This window comes from Microchirus variegatus (genome assembly GCF_963457635.1).
Source record: "Microchirus variegatus genome assembly, chromosome: 9".
Lineage (NCBI taxonomy): Eukaryota > Metazoa > Chordata > Actinopteri > Pleuronectiformes > Soleidae > Microchirus > Microchirus variegatus.
Window position 1 is genome coordinate 3,089,445 of NC_139810.1, and position 19,624 is coordinate 3,109,068.

General features: G+C 49.1%; 2 protein-coding genes across 2 annotated transcripts; both read left to right on the forward strand.

The window, feature by feature from the left end:
* The first annotated feature begins 59 nt into the window (after positions 1-59).
* irak1 (interleukin-1 receptor-associated kinase 1) lies at positions 60-5,463 on the forward strand. The gene is made up of 14 exons (XM_083895732.1): positions 60-242; positions 1,384-1,551; positions 1,622-1,768; positions 1,843-1,922; positions 1,992-2,180; positions 2,276-2,340; positions 2,432-2,543; positions 2,633-2,754; positions 3,445-3,661; positions 3,773-3,826; positions 4,002-4,089; positions 4,178-4,272; positions 4,424-4,991; positions 5,099-5,463. The coding sequence occupies exons 1-14, from the start codon at positions 131-133 to the stop codon at positions 5,176-5,178; spliced, it is 2,097 nt and encodes a 698-aa protein (XP_083751858.1). The 5' UTR covers positions 60-130; the 3' UTR covers positions 5,179-5,463.
* Positions 5,464-7,033: 1,570 nt separating this feature from the next.
* hcfc1b (host cell factor C1b) lies at positions 7,034-19,387 on the forward strand. The gene is made up of 32 exons (XM_083895318.1): positions 7,034-7,219; positions 8,235-8,383; positions 8,530-8,690; positions 8,783-8,985; positions 9,879-9,963; positions 10,457-10,563; positions 10,786-10,965; positions 11,046-11,309; positions 11,385-11,533; positions 11,680-11,841; positions 11,940-12,167; positions 12,257-12,361; positions 13,597-13,753; positions 13,845-13,957; positions 14,047-14,173; positions 14,251-14,420; positions 14,498-14,624; positions 14,701-14,984; positions 15,152-15,292; positions 15,407-15,490; positions 15,902-15,985; positions 16,152-16,218; positions 16,353-16,501; positions 16,706-16,876; positions 16,958-17,150; positions 17,240-17,380; positions 17,463-17,665; positions 18,199-18,306; positions 18,389-18,574; positions 18,674-18,971; positions 19,079-19,130; positions 19,201-19,387. Exons 1-32 carry the CDS (start codon positions 7,045-7,047, stop codon positions 19,238-19,240), a joined length of 4,863 nt encoding a protein of 1,620 aa, XP_083751444.1. The 5' UTR covers positions 7,034-7,044; the 3' UTR covers positions 19,241-19,387.
* The last annotated feature ends 237 nt before the right edge of the window (positions 19,388-19,624 follow it).

Consider the following 19,624-nt stretch of genomic DNA (forward strand, 5'->3'; position numbering starts at 1 on the left):
CGGTTTGTTCCGGACCCTGATGAGACGGACTGAAGCCGGGTCCCAGTGTGAACACACACACACACACACACACACACTGACAGACAGACAGACAGGTGGCTGCTGTTAGCCGTTAGCTCGTCAGTGTAAGATGTCGGGCACAGACCCGAGGACAGTCTTCCTCTTCGAGCTGCCCTCCAAAGTTCACTGGGAGTTTTGCCGGGTCATGGACGGACTGTCAGACCTGGACTGGACCCGCTTCGGTAAGTCAGAACCTGGATCTGGACTGGGCTAGCGGTTAGCATGGCTATGGATGAGAGGGCGTGTCTGGCTGTTTACCTGTGTGTGCTAGTGACATGTGGCGCCACCGAGAGGAGAGGACCGTTACTGCTGCTAACGGACCTACTCCACTATACAGTCCTAGCTCGGCTCGGCTCGGCTCTCCTCGGGTTTAGGGATAGCACCTGCTTTGCTAGGCTAGGGTTACAATGATGTTAGTAGTGTCTGTTTATGTTACAAAGGAACCAGGGCCGTTTCTAGCTGTTTGGGGGCCCTATGCAAGATACTATTTGGGGGCCCCTATTTTTTTCAAACTCGAGGTAGAGATTCCCAACTATTTCATTCTGTGATAATGCAGCAGTTCGTACATTCACAAATGCAACAGATACAGTATGTTCTTGAAGTATGTTCAATATAAACTTTAAGGTAGCATAACAAGGTAGCATAACAAGGTGGCATAACAAGGTGGCATAACATAAAACAGTTTTAACCCAAAGACAGTAAAAAATAATTAACTAAACTTACTTCTAAATAAATATAATGGATTATAATGGGATTTTTACCTGATTACCCAACGCACACTTACATGCTTTGCAAACATATGCATAATGAATGCATGCAATACATGCCAATAAAGACAGGTACTTTTAATTCTCAAAAATATATACATATATGTATATATACTCTATATACATAGAGCAAGAAACGGCTCTGAAAGGAACAAACCTGTATAGATTCAGTTCAACCGAGGAATGAAATTATTGATGAACTGGTTCATTGGATCTACCTGGTCGTCGGGGTGGGGGTCAGTATCGGTATTGGTCCGATACTTGGACTGATATCGGTATCGGACACAAAAAAGTGGTACAGTCCCATCCCTACCTGGTACCTGGTGTATTTTTAGTACCTGCTCTGATGAGGTTCTGAGCTGAGTTGATACTAAAATGTGATGTCAACAGATTGCCGGCCACTGATTGGTCGCGTAGAAAACCACAACATCACGGCAGTGTCACGCAGCCGTGTACGATGACTCCGCCCACATTGACGAGGAGCTATACTGTCGAGTCGAGCTAGAATTGTATCATGGTAAAGAGACTCACATCTCTCTGTCTGTGTCTCTCGTAGCGTCAGAAGTCCTCGGGGATCAGACCAGCGTGCGATTGGCTGAGAGGCAGGAGAGGCGGACCGACTGGGTGATGAACCAATGGGGGAATAGGAACGGTAGAGTCGGGCAGTTGATTGACCTGCTGGAGCGTCTGCAACTGCTCCGCCCCCGTGACATCATCCTGAGCCGTGAGTTGACCTCTGATGACCCCTGACCTTTGTTGACCTCTGACCCCTGATGTGCTGTTTCTGTCTGCAGACGTGTCCCGTCTGACGTCAGAATCCTCTCCTCCGTCTGTCCCGCCTCTGGCCCCGCCCCCTGCTCCATATCAACCTCCCACCTCTGTCCGCGCTGAATCATTCGAAGCCACGCCCACGTTGAGCACCTGCACACAGAGCACAACAGGTAGAGCTACACAACTGTGATGATGTCAGCTGTGATGACTGCTCTGTGAACTGCTGCTCTGTTCTCTTCACAAGATAAAGGAGGAGGAAGACTGCTGCCTGGACCTGCCCCGCCCCCCTCCATCCTGCTGTCTAAGCCCCACCCACACCCACAGGTAAGGCACACACACACACACACACACACAGAATTTTGTTGTAATCATAAAACCATGATTGTTCCTCAGAGTGTCGTCCTGCTGAAGTCATGTGACGGAGTCGGAGGTGGTGACAGGGTGATGTGCTGGTCATATGAAGAGGTGCATGCTGGGACAAATGGGTTCTCGCCCTCCCTGCAGGTGGGGGAGGGGGGGTTTGGCGTGGTTTATAGAGCGACTATTAGGAACACGGACTGCGCCGTCAAGAGACTGAAACAGGTCGGCCAATCACAGCGCAGATCAGTTTAAATAACGCTGAGTCACAGGAGACAGCTGATGATGATGATGATGATGATGCTGGTTTGTTGTCGTAGGACTGTGTGTTGGACTGGACTCTGCTAAAGGAGACATTTCACACTGAAGTGGACAAACTATCCAAGTAAGTGACGCATCATCACCTGATCAAACTTTTCAAAATAAAAGTCCCCGGACAAGTTCTCTGGACAGAGTTCTGTCTGCGGTGCGTTCAGGTTCCGACATCCAAACATCGTTGATCTTCTGGGCGTCAGTGAAGGAGGAGGATCAGTGTGTTTGATCTACAGCTACATGGAGAAGAGATCACTGGAGGAGCAGCTGCACACAGTAACTCACACACACACACACACACACTCAGTCTCATCAGGCCTGATTATTGTCGGGATATTCATTTATTTATTTGTGTGTGTGTGTAGGAGTGTGGCGCCCTCTCCTGGTCTCACAGACTCAGTATTATTGAAGGCGTCGCATCAGCGTTGTCGTTCCTTCACTCGCCTCCTGACGGGAACACGTCGCTCATCCATGGAGACGTCAAGAGGTCAGTGTGAGGTCACACGCCGTGGAGAGGCGCAGTTTATGAACAGGCAAGGCAGGCAACTGCTTGGGGCCCCAAGCCGATAGGGGGCCCCCGACACTCTGAGCCTGAGGGCTGTTTTTACTGGAATGTGCAGCGAGCAGCCGCCTCCCCGTCCCCCTTAAAATCAATGGGTGATTTGCAATGACATCTCAGTAGGAAACCCCCCTAAAGGGGCCCCACCTCCCGTTTACCTGTGTGAAGTTATCGTTCTGCAAGTTGGAAAATGAAGAGGATTATTTACAGTGTAATGCATATCTTTTTTACTTAGTTTATATATGTTTTTTTCAGTTATTTACAGTATTTTATTGTTCAATATATTTATATTGTTTTATAATGTGGGTTCTTTACAGTGTAATGTATTTTTTTACTAAGTTTATATAGTTTAAAAAAAAAAAGAAGCTATTTACAGTATTTTATTGTTCTTTACATTTATATATTCACATACTTTTTAATTACAAAGTTTTTTCATTGGTGTAAGATTATTTAACATAATGGTGATGAACACTGTTTGGAAGGGCCCCCTGGGAATTTTTGCTTAGGGCCCCTACAGACTCTAGAATCGCCTCTGACGCTGTGTCTTTCCTGTTTCCTTGCGACCTCGACTGTGGACGCGGTGATGTCATCGGTCCGGCTGTCTCCCTGTCTCCTCAGCTCAAACATCCTGTTGGACCGCCACCTGGTGGCAAAGCTGGCTGACTTCGGTCTGGCTCGGTTTGCGTGCGGCGTCGGCGCGTCGAGACACACGGCGGCTCGGACGGCGTCGGTGGGTAAGACGGAGACGGTCAGAGGGACGCTGGCGTATCTGCCGGACGAGTACGTGAGGGACGGCGAGCTGGGACCTGCCGTGGACGTCTACAGCTTCGGAGTGGTGAGACGCAGCAGCAGGGGCTGATGGGAAGTGTAAAGTCGGGAGTGGGTTTACTGTCGTTGGCTGATGAATAGGTCACATGACTGAGAAGTTTGTGTGTGTGTCTGTCAGGTGTTGTTGGAGGTGCTGACGGGTCGCCGAGCTCTGGACAGAGACAGATACCTGGTGAGGACACAAGCTGTGGTCAAACTGTTCCACTGAAACCAGTTTTCCTACCAGTGTCAAACTGGTGTGAGTCTGAAGACGTGGAACAGGGCTTCATCATATTAAATGTTTCTTTGCCAACATTTAACTTCATGTCATTCTGCTTCTGGTCCTGGATCTGTTTGGGGGTGTGTAGAAGGACCTGGTGGAGGAGGTCTCAGCAGGTCCATCTGGTTCTTGTGCAGCAGCCTGGAGGAAACAGCTGGATCACCGGCTGATAACAGGTCAGTGTTTTCTGACGAGGTGCAGGACTGACCTCCCTGTTCAGGACTGACCTTTACATTCTCCACCTGTCGTCTGCTGTGTCTACAGGGGGCGCCGCAGAGCCAGTTGGCTGGATGGACATCGTGACTCTGGCCTGCAGATGTTTAGACAAGAGGAGGAAGAAGAGACCTACGATGAGTGAGGTCTGAAGGATCTAACTTCAATGTTATATTAGATAAACTTCAGTTTAAGATCAGTGAAGTTGAATTGTTGAAGTGTTGAAGTGAAAGAGTTTGTGTCCTGTGAGCTGAAGGTGTGAGATGTTGCTCAAAATTGCTGTTATTTTCTTCTCAGGTGTTTAAAAAACTGAAGGAGCTCCACACCACGGTGGGCGGGACCAGCGCCTCCTCCCAGCCTGTGGCCAGTCCACCCGGACCTTCCCTGGACTCCAGTGTGGACTCTCTGTCCAGTCGGCTATCCAAACTGGGACCACTTAAGGACATGGACCTCCCAGCTGTCCCTCACCTCCTCCACTCCTCTTCCTCCTCCTCTTCGTTCATCGGTCCGTGTGAAACTGACGAGAGTCGCGGATTCTCTCAGTACGAACTTCACTCCCACTGCAGGTCAAACGGAACCAGTTCCAGGTCGGTCTCCCTGTCCACCAGAGACCAGACTCAGTGTCCACACCAGTCCAGTCAACCTTCTGTCCCCGTTGAGGACCAGTACGACTGTCCTACACTGAGCAGACCTGGGGGTGGAGCTTCAGCAGGACCGCACCCTGTCCCTGAAAGCCTGTCTCCTGCAGGTTCCTTGCAGTCATCATCATCATCAGTTCACATCAGTCCCAGTAAGCAGAAGACGAAGGTTCTGGACAAGGACGGAAGAATCCAGACTGTGGAGCCGCTGCGGTCCGATGACCTCTGTACGTATGACCTCTGACCTCCTGCTTTACAGCTGTCTGTGTCCCGTCTGTCCTCGTGTCCAATCATTGTAATGTCTCACATGTCGCTGTTTTGATCACGTGACCAGATGGAGGCCACAGGTCGCAGGATTCCAGGGGACCAGAGGAGAGCGACGAGCTGGATTACCTTCCTGCTGAACACACCTGACAGAGCGCAGACGGGTGTGTTCCACCCGCAGGTGGCGCTGTGGTTTCCGTTAATACTTGACTTTCCACAAGTGCCTTGATCGACTTGACGCGAATGGTACGAGTCGTCATCGACGTGGACGATCCCTGAGACTGTCGTCACACACAGGCCCGATCGATCCACACTAATCAGACTGATCAGTGATCGATCGCCTCACTTCTATTTATTCACACAATCTGTAAAAGAAACCAAAGAGCGGCTGAAATATTTTCACTTTAAATCATCATATTACTGTGACTTTTATAGATTTGATACAAATGATTGTTTACATGATCACTCACTGCTTAATGTCTGTAAACTCTGCCAAAGTCAATGTTATTATTATTATTGTTGTTGTCATTTTTTATGGAGTCTGAGCACTAATCCAGCTCATTTATTAAAGGAACAGTATGTCAAATATATCATTTATTGTTTGAGTTTGATGTTGCAGCTGAATATCCTTCATAAATGAACATAAAACATGTGATTATAACAACAACAATGGAGTCGCAGGAAGGAAAACAAATTTAAAGCCAAAATATTAAGATAAGTATTATTTCACCAGCACAGTCATGGATGTTCTCTCTCCCCCTGGAAGTTTTTTTTAATTCAAGGAAATGGTGACGTCAACTCCGAGTGTGTGCAAAAGTATGGGCTAGCCTTTGTTAGCAATACCACGCAATAACAAGGCCACATGTGGTGTTTTGTTAATGCAAACAGCGTAACGACATTTCTTCTGTTAAAAATTAAACCATGAATTTACTGTGAAACAAATACAACACAAACGTTGGTGAACTGCACCCTAACCACCAGAAAACCCCCTACAAAACACTTTTGGTTATAATATAACTATATAGGAATAAAACATACACACAAAAAAAACAATAAATAAGAATCAATAACATTTTTCAAATATATAATAAGAACAGAGCCATGTGATGGAACTGTCCAGGGTGTGTGACCCTGCCTAAGGCTCTATGTCAGCTGAGATTGGCACAGCTCCCCCTCATGTGGGGGATAATGCGTAAACAAACAACCATTCATTCTCACACTCCCACCTATTTACAGTGTCCAATCTTATTTTTATTTTATAATATTAAATATGCATGAACATATATATCATGTATGATATGTTATGTTCGTGTAAATGTACTAAATGACAGAGTTAACAGTAAACTTCAGGTAACGGGACGGTTATTCCGGTTCATTCAGTATAAACACGGTGACGCTCCGTTGCTGTGGTAACAGGCTCGTTAGCAGTTGGCTAACTACTGCTAGCTACCCTCTCTGTGGTTGTTGTTAGCAGCAAGATGGCGGTTCCCGTCCCGGCGCTCAGCCGCTGTGCTCTGCATCTTTAACAGTGGATCTCAGCCTCCGCGCCGCTCCGTGTCTCTGGCGCATGGAGCAGCAGTTCGGCCTCGCAGTCGGCATTGGATCTACGTTAGTGTTTGCCCTAGTTCGCGTTGGCCGGAGCAGCTACCGGCGGCTTTATACCGACTCCCCACAGTGTTCACCGGGTAAAATGGCGGACTGTCCGCTTCAGTCTGCAGGCTAACAGCTAATAGCACCGCACTCCGTCTCTGAGCCGTAGGCTGGTCCCGCACCGGACCATTGTGTCCAGTCTGTGTCTGCACCGAAGAGAAATTCTTCAGTGTCTGGTTAACTTTGCTGATTCCTGGACAGACGCCGGGCTCTGCCCGCACAAAACGCTGGCTAGTTAGCCACTGAGCTAGTTATCAGGCTAATGCTAACCCGCGCTGTTACCGAGCAGGAGACGATTTAAAACGTTCAGAAACTTGGACTGGAGACACGTATTTCCCTGTCACCGAGTACCAAGACAGATACATCATGGCTTCCGAACCCGCTGTGGTGCTGCAGCCCCGCTGGAAACGCATCGTGGGCTGGACCGGGCCTGTGCCGCGGCCTAGACACGGACACCGAGCTGTAGCCATTAAGGAGCTAATGGTGGTCTTCGGTGGAGGAAACGAGGGTATCGTGGACGAACTGCACGTCTATAACACAGGTACCGGGCTTAACACTGTACCAGGGAGGACTCGGTACCGGGTTGGACTCGGGGCGCGCACCGGCCGCTGCTGCGGTTACACATGCTTATGCTAACTGCTAACATTCGCCCATGTTAACAATGCCCAGAGGCTAGCTGTTAGCATTGCTAAATGCTAGCAAAATGAGTCTGTTGTGTGTTTATAGTTTGTTGTTTAGCCAGCTAGCCTTGGCTAGGCTCTGCTAATGCTAACAGGGCTAGCTTAAGGCTTGGGCAGCTGCACTTAGAGAAATGGCGCGTTTTTTACTGAAAACATTGGTGACGTTGCAGAGACACGCCCCCTGCTGCTGCTGCAGCAGAAAACATGGAGGGAGGCTGAGGGACGTTGATTCAAACATGTAAACATTAACCTAATGATATCTTGATTACGATATGAAAACATGAACCAGCCCAATTAAAACTAGTCAGGCTACAGTCACGAATATATTAGATTAACATTATAATCGAATTAATAATCATATGAAAACAGATGTTAACCTGATTGTAAATGAAACACCAGCCTAACACAGATTAATCGATTATTTCAATTAATCTGTTTGAGTATATATGGTTTTTTTTTTTTTTAAATAGAGAAGAGAATAAAAGATGTTTCAGCTTCTTAAATGTGATCTTTTTTGTGGTTTATTTGCTCCATAAAACAAAGTTATCATTGAAACTGAATCATTTTGGTTTGCGGACAAAACAAGACGTTTGAGAACATCAATTCCAGGTTTGACAAACACTGATTAGTGTTTTTGTGGACCAAAACAACTGAATGAATATAATAATTTGCAGCCCTAAAAATACTACTCAACGTTTTGCTCCGAAAACATGCAGAAAGATTTGATGTTAAAAATGTGTTACGAAATGATGTTCACTAATATTTTTTAATTTTACATGTTATTAACGTTGTGAAACAATAATATTAATCATATAAAAGGTAGCTATCGGACTAAAAAAAGATTTTAACATGTCTGACTTCTCTCCCCCCCTCCAGCAACTAACCAGTGGTTCATTCCTGCGGTGCGCGGTGACATCCCGCCTGGCTGTGCGGCGTTTGGCTTTGTGTGCGACGGGACGAGGCTGCTGGTGTTTGGCGGCATGGTGGAATACGGCAAATACAGCAACGACCTGTATGAACTGCAGGTGAGTGATGTCACTGCAGAGGGGCGGGGCACAGCGTTTGATCAGGGAATGGAAGATGACATTGTTACTTTAATTTTGCTTTTAAATGTTGTCCAGCACCGTGTTGTTTACAGAGTCTCTTTCGCTCTCTCTCTCTCCTATATCAGGCGAGTCGCTGGGAGTGGAAACGCCTGAAGGCCAAAGCTCCGAAGAACGGCCCGCCCCCCTGCCCACGCCTTGGACACAGCTTTTCTCTGATTGGCAACTGCTGTTACCTGTTTGGAGGCTTGGCCAATGACAGCGAGGATCCCAAGAACAACATCCCCAGGTGAGTAAATGTCAGACGGGAACACCGAACGTCGTCCACTGAAGCCCGCTCAGCCCCGACCCCCCCTGACTGACCCCGTTGACGTCTCACAGGTATCTGAACGACCTCTACTGCCTGGAGCTGCGTCCAGGCTCCAGTGTGGTCGGCTGGGAGATCCCGGTGACGTCGGGTCCGCCGCCGCCGCCCAGAGAGAGTCATACGGCCGTGGTGACGAGCGGCCGCGCCGCCAACAGACTGATCATCTATGGAGGGATGAGCGGCTGCAGACTGGGAGACCTGTGGGTGCTGGACATAGGTGAGGCCCGCTGGTCACTGTGATTGGCCAGGGTGATGTTGGAACAGAAAATTATAGTCCTGGTCTGACTGAAAGTGGAGTTTTAACATCATTAATGTTAAAACTGTTGAGATGTGTCCCAGGGTTAGGGTTGGTCGTTGAATTACTATAGTATGTTTAAGTTTTAAGTTGGAACTATACTCGGGCTGAATTAATCGATTAATCCTATTTTCATAATCGATTTATCAGTTGTATTTTTAAATTGTTCAAACCAGTTTGTGTTCTTTTTCAGCTTCTTAAATGTGAATATGTTCTGGTTTCTTTGCTCCATATAAGAAACTAATTAACTAGTGCTGGGCGCGTCGTAAACACGACGCCGTGCGTCTTTTTCCAGCAACGCGCCGTGTGTTAACCTCGTGTCCAGCACTACTATTAACCTGAAAACACTGATCATAATTTTTTTGGACCAAACAACTCATTGATTGCTCAAGAAAATAACAGAGGGATTCATCAAATATGAAAATGATTGTTAGCTGCAGCCCTGAACCAAACTGGTTCTTTCAGTTCCCGACCTTTGACCCGGATATAATAGAAGAAGCAGGTACACAGAGTGAAAAACGTGGAGAAATCCTGACCAGAGCGTTTTTCAGTGAGTTGCCTTAAAGAATCATGTATTTTGAAGTGAATGGACGGTAGAGAGACACAGAGGGTGGAGCTTAAACTGTGATGGGTCGACCAGAAAACGCTCGATAATAATATTGTACTGAAAGGAGGCATGTCGCCACCTAGTGTATGGAGTCAGGGATGCGCTTCAATAGTCAAAAGTCGAGCAAAACAAACCGGTAACTTCACTTCAGTGTGCTGTGGAAATGCGTGCTGGCCTCTGATTGGTCTCTGTGCTCATGACATCACAGACTCCATGACCTGGACCAAACCAGCCCTCAGTGGAACCGCCCCCCTCCCCCGCAGCCTGCACTCTGCCACTGTCATCAACAACAAGTAGGTGACGACGTGAACCAGGCTCACAAAATGTGAATTAATGTGAATAATCTGGAATTTAAATGTAGTTGTTAAATCTTTTTTTTTTTATTAATTTTTATCTGTTATTAATGTAATTTTGCTGCTAACTATATGATATATACGATGCTGTTTCTTCTGCCCCCTGCTGGACGCTTTACTGTAACTGTACAAGAGTTTATATCAAATATTTTCATTGTGCATTGAATAAGCGTATTTTACTCGTTTACTCGTGCATGCTTATAACAAAACACATTTGTTTACATTTGTATATGACAGTTTCTTTACATTATTTGTTAAATTATGAGTTAATTCTCCTTAATCACCATGGAAACATTCCAAAATTCCCAAACTAAAACTCCAATGGAAATCCTAGCTAGTACTACAAGTGCTAATACACAGTATTAGTATTACAAATACTGTCAGTGCAGCCATTAATCCTTCACCTGTGTCCATCTCCACCCATCTCTGTCAGGATGTATGTGTTTGGGGGTTGGGTTCCTTTGGTGATGGACGACGTCAAAGTGGCTACTCATGAGAAGGAGTGGAAGTGCACCAACACACTGGCCTGTCTCAACCTGAGTACGTGCACACACACACACACACACATTCACATTCTTGTACTTGCTACAAAATTAGATTATTTTTTTTGACAAATTGAGTATAGCATGTTATAGCAACCAAAATAAAAAAAGACCTCACTTTGTTGGTTAAAAACCCTCACTGGTCCCCAGTATGCTGCAAGTACAAGAACACACACACACACACAGAGTGTTGTTTTGACCCGTGCGTCTCTCTGCTCAGGCTCCATGTGTTGGGAGATGGTGCTGATGGACAGCGAGGAGGACAACGTGCCCCGGGCTCGAGCAGGTCACTGCAGCGTGGCCATAAACTCCAGACTCTACATGTGGAGCGGCAGAGACGGATACAGGAAAGCCTGGAACAACCAGGTGTGCTGCAAGGACCTGTGGTATCTGGAGTCGGGTGAGCTGCAGCTACACACACACACAGGTTTGCTTGTCTTTCTCTGTTTATGTCTCACCTGTCTGTCTCTCCGTCCTCAGAGCGTCCCTGTCCTCCGTCTCGTGTTCAGCTGGTCCGTGCGAACACGTCCTCTCTGGAGGTGAGCTGGGGGCCGTCTCAGACGGCCGACACTTACCTGCTGCAGCTGCAGAGGTACGACATTCCCGCTACGCCTGCCGCTAGCGCCGCCCCCCAGAGCCCCACCTCCTCAGACCAGGCGGTGCCACTCTCTGCCGCCGCCCTGGTTCCCTCCCCCTCCCCGTCTGTGGCTGTCAGCCCGTTGGCTGCAGCGGTGAAAGCACCAGGTGAGGTCCCACGCTCACACAGCTGAGTCTGCAGCCTCGTCTCCGTGTGTCTCACCTGCGTCTGTCTTTCTGCAGCTGTCCTCAAGGTGGCAGCAGCAGCTCCAGGAGCAGTAGGCGGAGCCTCCATCATCACTGTGAGACAGGCCACACCCAAATCCACGGCTGCCGTGACGCTTCCCGCGGGAGTTCGTATGGTGGTTCCTGCTCAGGCAGGACAGGGAACGGTACGTGCCGAAGCTCCGCCCACCACTTGATGTGACACATCTGTACTTGTGATCACACCTGAACTGTTTCCATGGCAACTGGGCAATAATACAAGACCATGAGATTGTGTGTCTGACTAACCTTTGACCCTCCTGTCTGCTCTCAGCCAATAGGAAGCAGTCCTCAGATGAGCGGCATGGCGGCGTTGGCGGCAGCGGCTGCAGCTACTCAGAAGATCCCGCCCTCCGCCACAGCGGTGCTGAGCGTCCCCGCAGGAGCAGCTGTCGTCAAGGCGGTGGCCGCCAAAGTGGCCTCTCCTGTTACCATGGTAACGACCCTGTGTGTTTTCAGACGAGCGGGCGCTGAATGAGTTTTTGCGAAGCGGAGGTTTGTAAACCTGATAACGGCTGATTTCTCTTTCCTCAGCTGACGAACCCGGCCACACGTATGCTGAAGACTGCGGCCGCTCAGGTGGGCGGGGCCTCCTTGCTCACCAGTCCCGGGACGCCGGGTCGACAGCTGATCACGGTGCACAAGGCGGGCACGGTGCCGGTCTCCCAGCACGGTCAGGTGGTCACCACGATGGTGGGCGGAGTCACAAAGACCATCACCCTCGTGAACAGCCCTCTCGGTGTAGGAGGGGGCGGGGCTCTGGTGAGTGATGTCACCTCACGGGTGTGTAGAATGTTGATGCCGACAGAGATGATGACATGAGTGTGTGTGTGTGTGTGTGTGTGTTACAGCTCGGGAACCTGGGGAAGGTGATGTCAGTGGTCCAGAACAAACAGGCTCAGACTGGAACAATCACGGCTCAGACTGCAGGTGGCGCTGTTGCCCAGCTCCTCCAGGTACGACTTATTGTCATTGGTAACTTTCTGTCCAAACGAACTACAGGTTCAGGGATTTTAAATAAAATAACGTTTAGTGCTGTCAGGCGTAAACGGCATTTCAAGTCGTCAACATTAATGCACGACACGTTTCCATGACAACTGACCGGAAAGAGACGTGGGTGATGTCTTGTTTACGTGACTCTGGATTGTTAAAATGAGTTTCTAAAGTGACGCTAAACTTTAAACACAGAGACACACATACGCAGTACACAGGTACGCTGGTTATTTGTACCCCAGGCGTGCTAAAGGAGCTAATGCAGCTAACGGAGCTAACTGGTAAATGGTGCGTGGACTCCGGTGTCTTGGCACGTAAACATGGCGTCATGTGCGTCTTTTTCCGGTCAGTCGTCATAGACACGTGTCATGCATTAACGCGCCTTTACCTATTGCACAGCACTAATAAAGTTATATTATGTTCTTGGTTAGATTTTATTCAACAAATGCATGATTTGATTATTATCTTTGGTGTAACCGACGGTTTAGGTTCACCTGTGCAGCTAAAAACAAATAAACCAGGCACCACTTCCTTTCAACCTGGCTTTCAAAATAAGAGCTGCTGACTTTGTTTTTTTACTGCTTCTTATATTAAACTTTTGCGATAACATAAATACAATAAAATATAGATACCAACAGTATCTTGTAAAACAAAATTATCATATTTTTAGTTTCAATAGTCATTCCACAACTATCAACAGTGGGGCTGTTACCACAGTTACACAGGCCAACAGGAAGTAGTCAAATCAAGTTTCTGGTAACAGCTTGGCAATAAATAACCTTCAATCTTATAAAGTATAATTCACATTTTTATATTTTCTTTCATTGTATTAGTTCATTCTATAAAATTCATGTTGTAATTGGGGATTATCATCGATTACTAAATCAATCGTCGAGTATTTTGACATTGAATCAGTTTGTTTCTTTTTTTTTAATAATTCAAACCATTTTATGTGATTTTCCAGTTTCTTTAATGTGAATTTTCTCTGGTTTCTTTGCGCCATTAAACAAAGAAATCATTCAAACTGAATGATTTTTGTTTGTGGACAAAAACAAATCATCATTTCCTGGTTTGACTAAACACTGAAAGTTTTTTTTTTTTTTTTTTTTACATTTAATGAACCAAACAAGTACTCAATTAATCGTGTGTGTGTGTGAGAGACTCATTGACCTTGACCTCTGACCTTGTGTGTCCTCAGGCGAAGGGCGGTCTCCCCCCAGGAACCATCTTGAAGCTGGTGACCTCAGCAGACGGTAAACAGACCACGCTGGTCAGCGCCGCACAGTCGGGATCCACCAGCAGCAAACCCACCATCATCAAGACCATCCCAATGTCAGCGCTGCAGGGTGGGGCAGGTAAACACACACACCTGAACACACACACACAGCTGCACCTGATGTGATGGTGAATAAGTGAAGCTCATCCCCCCCCCCCCCCCCTCCACAGGAAACAGTCCATATACCATCCTCAACACCAAGGTGATGTCACCAGGAACGATGGGAAAGATCATCACCACTGTCCCGAGGATGACCACAGGAGGTCAGCCAGGGGTCACACAGGTAACCAACTAATACACACACACACGTTGAACACACACACACACACAAACACGCGCGTGCATAGATAACACAGGTGTGTGTGTGTTCAGGTGGTGTTGAAAGGAGCTCCAGGTTCTCCTGGTACCATCCTCAGAACCGTCCCGATGAGCGGCGTTCGACTGGTCTCTCCAGGGAGCAAACCCGGCATCACCACTTTGGTCGTCAAGGCGGCGTCAGGTAAGCGATGGTTCAGTGCGTCTCCATGACGACAGCGTCTGATTGGACAGACTCCAGCTAACGCTCCGTCTCTGCAGGTGTGTCCAGTCTGGCCACAGTCACGGGAAGTTCTTCCACGACTGTGGCAGGTGGCGCTGTCTCTGCTGTCAGCGCCTCCCTGGCCACGCCCATCACCACCCTGGCAACCATTGCTACGCTGGCCAACCAGGTTACCACGGTGACGGCTGGTGTGGCCCTACCTAAGCAGGTAAAGCCCGTCAGCGTTGGACTGCAGTGACAGTATCGTGACAGAACTGTAGTGACTCTGTGTGTCGCCCCCTGCAGGTGACGCTGATCACGACGCCGAGCGGCGCCGAGGCTCAGCCGCTGGTCCAGGATCTGCCCGTCTCCTTCATGGCGTCTCCCACCTCCGAAGAACCAGGAGGTACGACGAGTACCACGACTGTGACAGGTATAGGGAGCGTTGCCATGGCGACTGCTGACTCTCACCTCAGGGTCATTCATCTGATGATGTCACTGTGATGTAGTTGCAGGAACGACCGTGTGCTCCAACCCCCCCTGCGAGACCCACGAAACCGGCACCACCAACACCGCCACTGTCGCCACGGCAACCATGGCCGGGGGCAACAGGGTCTGCTCAAACCCGCCCTGCGAGACGCACGAGACTGGGACAACAAACACCGCCACCGTCGCCACGGCAACCATGGGCGGGGCCGGCAGGGTCTGTTCAAACCCGCCGTGCGAGACGCACGAGACGGGGACGACCAACACCACCACCGTCGCCTCCACCAGTATGAGCCAGGACCTGCAGGTGAGCTGTCCCAGTAAAGTCAGCTCACACTGATGATTTTTTTTATCAGTTCCCTTATTGATCCTGGTCTATAATGAGCTGTGAGCTTCTCGCCTCACCACCAGAGGGCAGACTTCTCTCTTTAAGTAGGTGAAGGGCTTTAACCTCAGGTTCTCATCTCTCCACAGGTGAGCTCTGCTCAGCAGTCTGCTCCTTCACCTGTCGTCACGGTGACCTCGTCAAACATCTGCTCCAACCCTCCATGTGAGACCCACGAGACTGGGACCACCAACACAGCGACGACAGCAGGAGCGGGAGGAGTCAGACAGGTGAGACGCCAGGTCAACGTACGGTTGAACGCAGAACGTACAGGGGAATGTAGAACGTACAGGTACGTTTACAGGTGAGCTGTGGTCATAGGGAAATTATGTTTCTGGTTTCAGGTGTGTTCAAATCCTCCATGTGAGACCCACGAGACTGGAACCACCAACACAGCGACGACAGCAGGAGCGGGAGGAGTCAGACAGGTGAGACAGCAGGTGAAAGTACAGGTGAACGAACGTAAGGGTGAATGTACGGGTGAAAGTAAAGGTGAATGAACGTAAGGGTGAAAGTTCCGGTGAACGAAAGTACAGGTGAACGAACGTACGGGCGAAAGTACAGGTGAACGAACGTACGGGCGAAAGTACAGGTGAACGAACGTACGGGCGAAAGTACAGGTGAACGAACGTACGGGCGAAAGTACAGGTGAACGAACGTACGGGCGAAAGTACAGGTGAACGAACGTGCGGGCGAAAGTACAGGTGAGCGAACGTGCGGGTGAAAGTACAGGTGAGCGAACGTGCGGGTGAAAGTACAGGTGAACGAATGTACAGGTGAAAGTACAGGTGAACGAATGTACAGGTGAGACATGATAAAAATGTTCTTTGTGTTTGCAGGTGTGTTCAAATCCTCCATGTGAGACCCACGAGACTGGAACCACCAACACGGCGACTACAACAGGAGCGGGAGGAGTCAGACAGGTGAGAGAGCAGGTGAACATAGAGGTGAAAGTACAGTTGAACGAACTGGTGAACGTACGTACAGGTGAAAGTACAGTTGAACAAACCGGTGAACGTACGTACAGGTGAAAGTACAGGTGAACGAACGTGCAGGTGAGACATGATAAAAAATGTTCTGTGTTTGCAGGTGTGTTCAAATCCTCCATGTGAGACGCACGAGACTGGAACCACCAACACGGCGACCACGGCTACAGGTAACGACAACCTGCTGACTCGCCTGAAACTCGCTGACTCCTCTGGACGGCGTCTGCTTAAAGTCCTGGAAAAAAGCTTAAGTATTTTATTCAATGCTATTTCCTCACTTCCTGTCCTCTGTGTGTGTGCGCAGCTCAACAGGGTGGAGACGATCTCCAGGGAGACTCCACAGACCCCACATCCTCCTCTGACTCCACCCCCTCCACCACCACCACAGCCAATCAGAGCAGGGCTGTTACCACAGTTACACAGGCCACACCCACACCGGGGCCTTCCATACCGGTGAGTGATGCAGTGATACTGCAGCTGTGTCTGGATCGATGTTATGGCGTGTCCTAACTAACATTTACCGAGTTATTTCTGCTCATTCTTCATATTATTTAGACTTTAATTCTGAAGAATTTACATTTGTGTCAGCTTGGATTAGCACCAGCAACCATGTGAAGAGTGAAGATGCATTGTTTGTATGTGTGTGTGTTTCTGCAGGAGATCTCCTCATTGGTCGGTGAAGAGAGGCCGGGGTCCTCGGAGGCCGTTGCCATGTTGACGGAGGAGGCGGAGCCTGCGCAGGCAGTCAGTCAGTCAGAGGCTGTGATGTCATCAGCAGCAGCATCAGTGTTACAAGTTCAAGTGGAGAGCAGCGAGGCCACAGCACAGGTAACACACACACACACAGGTACAGAATCAACCAATCAGCTGTTGGCTGTGTTAACCCCACCTCCTCTTCCTCCTCCTCAGATGGAGACGTCAGACAGTGGTCTTCCTCAGGAGCTGATGTCATCAGACGGCGACGAAGGTGACGTCGTCTCTGGAGCGACGACCCTGATGGTGACGGGACTGACCCCGGATCAGCTGACTGTTGCCACGGTAACAGGAGACGCAGCTCAGCAGGCGACGATACAGGCGGTGCTTCAGGCTACAGCACACAGAGGTAATGCGCACACACACACACACACACACACACACACAGGACGTCAGCGGGACAGTCTGTCCTCACTCCATATGTCTTTGTGTCCACAGGAGACGGCTCAGTGGAACAGTCCATCCCCATCGTCCTCACCCAGCAGGAGCTCGCTGCTCTGGTGCAGCAGCAGCTGCAGGACGTCCACAACCATCCAGAACCAGAACCAGCAGAACCAGAGCCGAGCAGCGTCCCCACAGGTGAGTCGCACACTGATGACCTCACACACACACACACACACTGTCACACCTGTTCTCCTCTGACCCCGCCTCTATTTCCCAGAGGGCCTTGCTCCCGCAGACAGCCTCAACGACCCGGCAGCGGACGGAAACGTCCACGAGATGACGTCATCGGCAGTCACCAGTGCTGTCGCACGATTGGCCAGCACGTTCAGCCCCGCCCCTCCTCTCACAGCAGGACCAGTTAAGCTTGAAGCTCCCGCTGTTAAGCCCGAGACGACCAATGGCATTGCAGCAACTACAGGGGTGAGACATGGCAACATGCTAACAGCATGCCAACGACACACTGAGAACACACAAACCTTGTGCTGACAGCAAGCTAACACACTAAAAACACATAAACCTCATGCTAACAGGAAGCTAACAACACACTGATAACATACAGACATAATGCTAACAGCACTCTGATAATATAGAGACCTCATGTTAACAACACGCTGATAACATACAGACGTCATGCTAACAACATACTGATAACACAGAGACCTCATGCTAACAACATACTGATAACACAGAGACCTCATGCTAACAACATACTGATAACATACAGACCTCATGCTAACAACACACAAATAAGACAGAGACCTCATGCTAACAACACACTGATAACACACAGACCTCATGCTCACAGCAAGCTAACACACTGAAAACACAAAGGCCTCATGCTAACACACTGATAACATACAGACCTCGTGCTAACACACTGATAACATACAGACGTCATGCTAACAACACACTCATAACATACAGACCACATGCTAACAACACTTTGTGTCCAGGTGAAGACGCCAGGCGGGGACAATCGTTGGTACGACGTAGGGATCGTAAAGGTCACTAACATGGTCGTCTCTCACTTCTATGTCCCGTATGACGACAACATGGCCAACGTAAGTTTGTCTCTCTTTAACGTCGTCTTCGTGTGTGAGGTGGTGATCGATCAGCTGCTAATGACGACCTGTTCACCCGCAGGACGACTCGGGTGTGATACCCGACTACAGTCAGATGAAGAAGGTGGAGCTTCAGCCAGGCACCGCCTACAAGTTCCGCGTCGCAGGGATCAACATTTGCGGCCGCGGCTCCTTCTCCGAGGTGTCGGCATTTAAAACGTGTCTGCCCGGTTTCCCCGGAGCTCCGTGTGCCATCAAGATCAGCAAGGTGAGTCACTTCCTGTCGTGAGTCGGTGAAGAGTAGGATCATGGGAAATGAAGTTCAGTAATGTGACCTGTGTCTGTGTGTGTGTGTGTGTGTGTGTAGAACCTGGACGGCGCTCAGCTCACCTGGGAGCCTCCAGCCGTCACGTCGGGCCGGATCGTAGAATACTCGGTTTACCTCGCCATCCAGTCCAGTCAGGCCGCCGCCTCTTCAGGCTCTGGCCCCGCCCAGTTGGCTTTCATGAGGGTCTACTGCGGCGCAAGCCCGTCCTGCTTGGTCCAGGCCTCCAGCCTCGCCAAAGCACACATCGACCACACCACCAAACCCGCCATCATCTTCCGCATCGCAGCTCGCAACCAGAAGGGCTACGGTCCGGCCACGCAGGTGCGGTGGTTACAAGGTGAGGAAGAAAAAAAAAAAACGGACGCACTCGATGGTCAGAGGGCGAGGGAGTGATAGAGAGGAGAGAAACTGACGAGTCATTGTTTGTTTTTTTTCCTCCTGTAGAGACGAGTAAAGACCCGAAACCAGCAGTGAAGAGGGGCGGAGCCTCTGAACCGTAAGACTCGAACAATCGCTTATTTATTTATTTTATGGCTCGTTTTTTTAATCGTCTCTCTCCGTTTCAGGAAACCTGGTGGACCAAAGAAGTTCAAAACTGACCAATAAGAGCCCGAGTCTGCGGGCGACTCTGGTTGCCATGGTGATGATGAGGGGTTGTGGCTCTGGCCACTTCCTGTCCAGCAGGAATTCAACTAAAGTACAAAAGACTTGTAGCATATTTGTAAATTATCGGCCATTCTGACGGTGACACCGTTGTCGTGGAGACGACGAGGGGTGGAGTCAACAGTGTTTCATGGAGAAATGGGAACAATAAAGTTTGAGTTTGTTTGAGTCGTAGCTTTTTTTGAACATCATTTGAAAGGTCACTATGCTGTCAGGGGGGGCGGAGCCCAGGTCGGAGAGGGGGGCGGAGTTAAAAATTTCTCTGTTGTACATAATTTTCTTTTTGGGTTTTTTTTATATAATCGTTTACAAAATTGTTTCTGGTTT

Excerpts from the sequence above, each read along its gene's own strand:
- irak1 (XM_083895732.1), top strand. The coding sequence starts at position 131 with ATGTCGGGCACAGACCCGAGGACAGTCTTCCTCTTCGAGCTGCCCTCC. Across the intron at positions 243-1,383 it reads CCTGGACTGGACCCGCTTCG|CGTCAGAAGTCCTCGGGGAT; the intron begins GTAAGTCAGAAC and ends TGTCTCTCGTAG. Across the intron at positions 2,341-2,431 it reads GAAGTGGACAAACTATCCAA|GTTCCGACATCCAAACATCG; the intron begins GTAAGTGACGCA and ends CGGTGCGTTCAG.
- hcfc1b (XM_083895318.1), top strand. The coding sequence starts at position 7,045 with ATGGCTTCCGAACCCGCTGTGGTGCTGCAGCCCCGCTGGAAACGCATC. Across the intron at positions 15,986-16,151 it reads GAGCGGGAGGAGTCAGACAG|GTGTGTTCAAATCCTCCATG; the intron begins GTGAGAGAGCAG and ends CTGTGTTTGCAG. Across the intron at positions 18,575-18,673 it reads GTGCCATCAAGATCAGCAAG|AACCTGGACGGCGCTCAGCT; the intron begins GTGAGTCACTTC and ends GTGTGTGTGTAG.